Source organism: Charadrius vociferus, unplaced genomic scaffold (genome assembly GCF_000708025.1).
Source record: "Charadrius vociferus isolate BGI_N301 unplaced genomic scaffold, ASM70802v2 scaffold183, whole genome shotgun sequence".
In the NCBI taxonomy this organism is placed as follows: Eukaryota; Metazoa; Chordata; class Aves; order Charadriiformes; family Charadriidae; genus Charadrius; species Charadrius vociferus.
This window is the reverse complement of record NW_009648250.1, coordinates 2532225-2534724: the sequence shown is the minus strand read 5'-3', so window position 1 is coordinate 2534724 and position 2500 is coordinate 2532225. Positions and strand designations below refer to the sequence as shown.

The 2500-nt window shown below is 38.5% G+C and overlaps 1 protein-coding gene across 1 annotated transcript in view; it reads right to left on the bottom strand.

Moving 5' to 3' along the window:
• The window catches only part of AP3B1 (adaptor-related protein complex 3, beta 1 subunit), a 151964-nt gene that overhangs the window by 67558 nt on the left and 81906 nt on the right, over positions 1–2500 (bottom strand). The window contains 2 exon segments of the mRNA XM_009884240.1: positions 101–212; positions 2418–2497. Coding sequence (XP_009882542.1) covers positions 101–212; positions 2418–2497 — 192 coding nt within the window.

Genomic DNA, 2500 nt, shown 5'->3' with positions numbered 1-2500 from the left:
CTTTTTCTGAAATTTTTTCCAATTCTTTTTAAGTAGTGCCCAGTTCTGAACATCCAGTTGTCCAGGCAGGAGAGATGCAAGTTGCTTTTCAAACACCTACCTGATGCACTGGTACTGGCAGACTCCTCTTCCTCTTCTTCCGATTCAGAGTAGAACTTTTCAGCAGGTTTCTCTTTCCTTGTCTTACCTAGGATTCCAGGCCTTTCCTTTGCCTATAAATAAATTTCAACTGAAGTTTACTTTTACAAAAAGCAGTACAAAAATACACACACAACACAGCAAAGAAAAGCACCCGCAGTAGTAGTATTAAGCAGTTTCTAAATAAATCCTCTAAGCCAGTCAAGAGAAACTATTAAACTTCTCTGACTTGACACAATTAAGAGAACAAAAAGTTTTGTATATACCTACAAAAGGTGAGATATGTCTATTAGAGAGTCTAGAAAAAGATTTACTAAGGCAGATTAAAAGCATCAGTAACCATAAATAAATTTCTATGCCAAAAGAACCTGAAGTCTGAGAGTTTTATCTCTAGATCCAGCTGAATTTAGCCTATGACTAGAATGAAGGGTAAATATGGCTAGTTACCACCTTTATCATCCCAAATTTTAAGGGGAAAACAGATGTGGACCCAGTAGGCAGCACAAGTTCCTGCAGCCACACAGAAATTATATTTCACTTCCTTTGTAATTCTCCAAATAAAAGTAATTGTTACCACAAAGAGGACACCAGAACGTGGCAATACTTTGGCCAGACTTTTATCTTTCCATATCCCCCTATACTACTAGAGAAGCAGAAGAAAACTCAGGCCAGGAAAAAAAACCAAATAGGCAGACAACTATATTGAGTGATACATGTCTGCCTCAGTGACTGCTCTGATCTGGAATAAGACCAACTTTTGAAAGAGTTCTACCAGTGAACTGCAACAGCGTACGGCTCTAGAGACACACTGGCTTCCTCTTAAACACCAAAAGCTGCTAAAGCTTTGTAATGCTCCACCCAGCAACTGACATTTTAAAAATCCAATATTCTTTTTGATATAAATGACAATTTAATTGTGAATTGCAGTGTAACAACTCAGCTTCACTCCCATACATTGTGTAGGCACATGCAGCATTATAGGAATCACAAAATTAATGATGATGAGACACTCTACAAAGAAAATACTTGCAAAAAAAACCACAGGGAAAGGATTTTCATGTTTGTTTTGAAGTTTAAATGGTTGGAGGGAGATGTTTTCTATTATGTTGTAGATGGATGTCACTCCATTTGATCAATTTCCTGCAATACCTTTGGTTTTATGGACAAAGGTGCCTCCACACATTCTTTCATGCCAAACCTATCATTTATAATTCCCTGCTCAAGCTGATTGCCTTCAGATTCTTCCCATAAAAGCTTTCAGACCTTTGTACACATATACCTTTTCCTGAAATGTATATAAGCAGGTAGACAAGTAGTATTAAAGTACTAAGGAGAAATGCATGTTCTACCACATTGCTGTTCACTTGCTTACACAAGTCATACCTGTTTTTTAGAATTTTCTCTACCTATTCTATGCCTAACATCTTTTATGCAAAATAATTCATGTGCAGTTTACTGTAGGAGTTGGCCCACGACAACGACCATGTGCTTTTCTGGGTATACCTGTTACAACAACATACCTCTGGGAGCACCATCAGCACACTGTATTCCAATACATTTGTATTTCTGTTACTGTTAAATAGGTTTAACTGACATTTAGTGGGACTCTGGTACCTGATGCACACATCACAGCTCTGGTACCAGAATATGACTTTGTCTCAGAGTTCACAATCCAGTAACAAAAAGCTATTGGTAGTAGAAGACCAGCCCTGTAATGTCAACAAATGACTAGTGCATGAGCAGATGACATTTTCCTATTATAAACTTTTCTAACTCTCCAGATGATCTGAAATGTAAACCCTGGTCTCTTCTAAACTTTGCACTTTGAAACATACATAATTTTTTCCCCTGCCATTGCCTTTTGTTTATATCACCTATTCTGTTTAGACCTGGATGTGTACATGAATAAACCTCTGCTCACCTCTTACTTTGGTAGTCCAGCTACACTCACTATTAACAGCAATTAACATACTGCACCACAGCAAATACAAGAGGTATGAAATCAAAAGTGAGGTGGAGGGGATGAAGCCCATTTAATCTACGAGCGAAGCAGAAGTGGCCTACAGTTGATCTACTTCTCTCATTGAAAAGAAAAGAGAAAGCACCATGCAAGTTTCCAAATGTTCCCTTTCCAAGCTAAAATAAGCAACGTGCGTGTACACATGGATCAATGTTTTTCAGTACAGCATACAGATAATATCGAAATACTTGTATTTTAGGCTAATATTCTATATTGATAAGTGCCTTCAGCGAAGTTACTTTTCATGATGCTGACATACCGACTCAGCTACATCGACGTTTCGGACAGAGGGGTCAGGCGCCACCTCTGGCCAGTCGGACAGCTCCAGGTAGCCAGTGGCTC